Source organism: Phlebotomus papatasi, chromosome 1 (genome assembly GCF_024763615.1).
Source record: "Phlebotomus papatasi isolate M1 chromosome 1, Ppap_2.1, whole genome shotgun sequence".
Lineage (NCBI taxonomy): Eukaryota > Metazoa > Arthropoda > Insecta > Diptera > Psychodidae > Phlebotomus > Phlebotomus papatasi.
This window is the reverse complement of record NC_077222.1, coordinates 5,254,781-5,258,497: the sequence shown is the minus strand read 5'-3', so window position 1 is coordinate 5,258,497 and position 3,717 is coordinate 5,254,781. Positions and strand designations below refer to the sequence as shown.

The window sequence follows — 3,717 nt, the reverse complement described above, 5'->3', positions numbered from 1 at the left end:
CATCACTCCAAATTCAATTTAGCTCAATCAAAATTGGAGTGCGAGAGAATGAGATAGACATATTCAAAGCGTATGAGAAAGAAGGGGCTGTAAATTTTCATTTCATCGAATTTTATCGATCTAAAAGGTGTGCCGGAGCCTTTAGGAATACAGATAAACCTTCAGTTTGATGATCAGAATAAGGATAAAAGGGACAACATACTCCCCAATTCTTTCTCACATTTTTAAGAGCATTGAAACACAAAAATTTTAATAATTGTTTTATTTAGTTAGTAAAACAGTGGGAAACCGTCATAAATAATCACAGAAATCCCAATGGGAATCTCACTATGTTAATTGTAAATTTACATCTGAAATATTAAATTCAGTGAATAAAATCTTCAAAATTTTCATAAACATTCCTTTCGGCTTCGTCAAAATCGTCATTTATAGCACTCGAATCTTCACAGGAAGTTCCTTGAATAGCGTCATTCACAGAAAGACGGAATACCTTTGCATTAACTTCTTTGGTGTCCACTCCTGAAACCCTGAATTTAAGGGGTTTATTGGCCAGAATCCACAGCTGTCCTCGTGAGTCAATCTGTCCGAGAAAAAACGAGTCAAAAAATTGCTGGAAAGGAAAAAGTAATGGAGAAACTCACAGATATATCAAGTCCTTCAATATCAGAGGCATTGAAATTGGTAACGCCAATGTGGTCAGGAGTTAATGGCCTTCTAACATTCCAGCATCTGATACTCTGCTCTTGAGCATCAGCATAGAAAATTATTCCAGTCTTGGGATCAAATACATGGCGATTAGCTTGAAGTTGCTGACCTCGGTATCCGATGAGTCTGAAGTCTTCTGGATGGAAGTTTCCTGGAGCACGGGATTCATCCTTGAGCACTTGCGTAGATACGGCAAATTGACCAGTTCCCGAGAGTGGAATGTAATAAGCAGCTCTGTAGTCTGATGAATCCCTCCAGCCAAGAGTTAATGAATTGATTCCCTCTTCAATCACATACTGATTATCTCCAGCCACAATAGCACTCTCCCTTACGATCGGATCAAAGGAATAGTGTCCGCGGAATGCCCAGGTTTTACCCTTACGGTAATCATGCACTACAATCTGACGACCCAGTGAATCAGGCATGTACACATGAACATCATCGCAAGTGCCATTTTTGGCAAAATCCAGCGCCAAATCAGCTAATCCTGAGAGATCTCCCACTTCATCATCACTGAATTCAATCCTCTTGATCACCTTGAAAGCATCCTTAGAGCAAGATTTCTCTGGCAACTGAACCACCCACATCGAAGGACGATGTACAACAATTATCTGATCAGGATACCAAATAGCTCCAGTGTCCAGGAACCACAATCTATTGCACTTATTGTCGATAATCGGAGTTGAAACGGAAATAATTGGCTTTAGATCATCTCCACTTGCGCGGGCTTTTCTCGATACAGCATCTGCAGAAGTCATCTCTTTAGCTTCACTGAAGAATCCCTCCTTGAGGGCATTGAGTTGTCCATTTGGAATAGGGAAGATCTTAGGACTACTACCCTTCTTCCAATCTTTTGCACAGAATGCTCCAACTGTTGCGGGAATTCCTGGCTGACGCCGTGGAATAGTCACAATCATTGAGCCACTTCTAGCATGATACCCAATTCCAGAGACATGATTTCCACTGGCCACATAAGATGGATAGCCACCGACTGTGGCAGTTTTCTCAACATCCTCAAACTCAACACTTTTCCACGAGAACACTGGGGTATCGTCTGCATGGCAGATGGCAAGGAGATGAAGGATAAGAACTGCTAGGACAACCCGCATGATTGGAAAACACTCACATCCAAACACTGGTCAGTGGAATATACAACTGAACGTTTCACTCTCACTTGCCGCTCTTTTATAACAAACACCGCGACGCCTTCACGTCCAATTTCACCTCTCCCAGTGCAAGAGTGAAACTCCCGCGGACTGATGGTTCATTGACATCGCAATCTTTTTGCCATACAAACACACAAATCGCTCACTTTTTTTTTATCTCACCAGTTTAGAGACAATAGACCACATCTAGGGATGCAAAAAGTTGGAAATTTCACATTTTTTTATCCCTTCGGCAATTTATTAAGTGAAGAATCTTAAGTGAAGAACAAACCATTAAAAAGATTCGTCATAGCCATTCACAAATCTTTGCAGAAAAAAAAATCAAAGAAAAAAGAGTCGAATATGGTTTTCTAAATTAGGTTTCAGTGAATAAAGGTAATTTTCCAGAAAAAAATCTAAAAATCAATTTTTTGTTGTAATTTGAGAAGAAGAAACTGTGTTTGTCAAAGGAAGTTCATTTCATATAATAATGTCAATATATTTTTAATGAACAAGACAAAAGGAATTGAAGATCTTAATCCAGACGTGTGCAAGAACCGTTTGAAACCGAATAAACGTCAAAATAAGTTAATTCAAATAGCGTTTTGATCATTGACGTACAAGTTTCATTTGACATTTGTTCGGTTTCAAACCGTTCTTGCACTCCTCTGTCTTAATCATTGGAAATTAAAAAAAAAAAACAAAAGCTTATTTTTTTTAATAGAAGAAAATCTATTTGAAAAATTTCTGAAAAACGTTAACATTCTCCTTTTGAGTACTCTGAAAAAAGTTTTGTTAAACAAACGAATTTTGTTAAAATTTGTCAAAAGTGTGTTATATACCAATTTTGCAAAGGTTTTGTTTTTAAAACATTTTTATAAAGATAAATGTCCTTTTGAGAAACTGATGACGGAACATAATTGATCCTCAATTTATTTACTGTCTGTTTTTCTTAAAATTCCTCATGTTTTTGCTTCAAATTAAAAAAAAAGTGCAATATAAGGAAAATACGCCTAATAGGGGAAAGTGACCATGCTTGATACGATCCAAGCTTGATAATAACTATTTTTTTCCTATGTTAATCAATAGTTATGACTCATAGCAATATATTTCAATAGCTTATGCTAAGCCTCACATTTCCTAAAAAAATTAGGATCCTAGCTCTTTTTTCCTAGTTTCAGGAAGCAAAAATCAAAAATAGGCCCAAAACTGTAATTTCGATACATGATATTTCATAAGTATTTCTTAATTAATGTCGCTGTTCACGAAAACTACTATCATAGGCGCATAGAGGGGTCATCAGTACTAATATTTATATAAAAATATTTTTACTTGGTGGACACTGTTTTTGTGGGTGGTAACAAATTCATAAATTCTACTTGTGTCCATCCTATATTTTAAGAAGGGTCCATGAATGATAATTTTAATGTGGCAACTATATCATTAGATGTGATTATTTCATAATTACACATATTGTAATCCGCCAATTTTATCGACAATTGACATAATCTTCAACCCTGTTGCCTGAATTTTAAGGTTGCAGAATGACATTTTCATGGACTCAAAGTGAAAAAATGGTTTTCGCTAGCGCCCTAATGTCATAAAAACATGGCTTAGAAAAATTACATAAAAGTGATTTTAAAACTAATAACCAGTCTTACAAATGACTTAAGCAGATAGATTAGAGTTCCGTCTAAATATTGATGTGCAATTTTTTTGTATCCGGTGAATTTTTTGCAGTGAAAATGGGCCTCCGAATTGTCGAAGCAATTATTATACAGGAAGGCCCCGGACCCAACTTGTATAAAAATCGCTACTGAATTTCCATTTTCTTCTTGAGGAAAATCTAAGGATTTCCAGGAATTAT

At 36.4% G+C, this 3,717-nt stretch overlaps 1 protein-coding gene across 1 annotated transcript; it reads right to left on the bottom strand.

Moving 5' to 3' along the window:
• Positions 1-247: 247 nt before the first annotated feature.
• LOC129798541 (L-dopachrome tautomerase yellow-f2-like) lies at positions 248-1,933 on the bottom strand. The gene is made up of 2 exons (XM_055841741.1): positions 642-1,933; positions 248-580 (listed from the first exon to the last, which is right to left on the bottom strand). Exons 1-2 carry the CDS (start codon positions 1,812-1,814, stop codon positions 365-367), a joined length of 1,389 nt encoding a protein of 462 aa, XP_055697716.1. The 5' UTR covers positions 1,815-1,933; the 3' UTR covers positions 248-364.
• Positions 1,934-3,717: the final 1,784 nt, after the last annotated feature.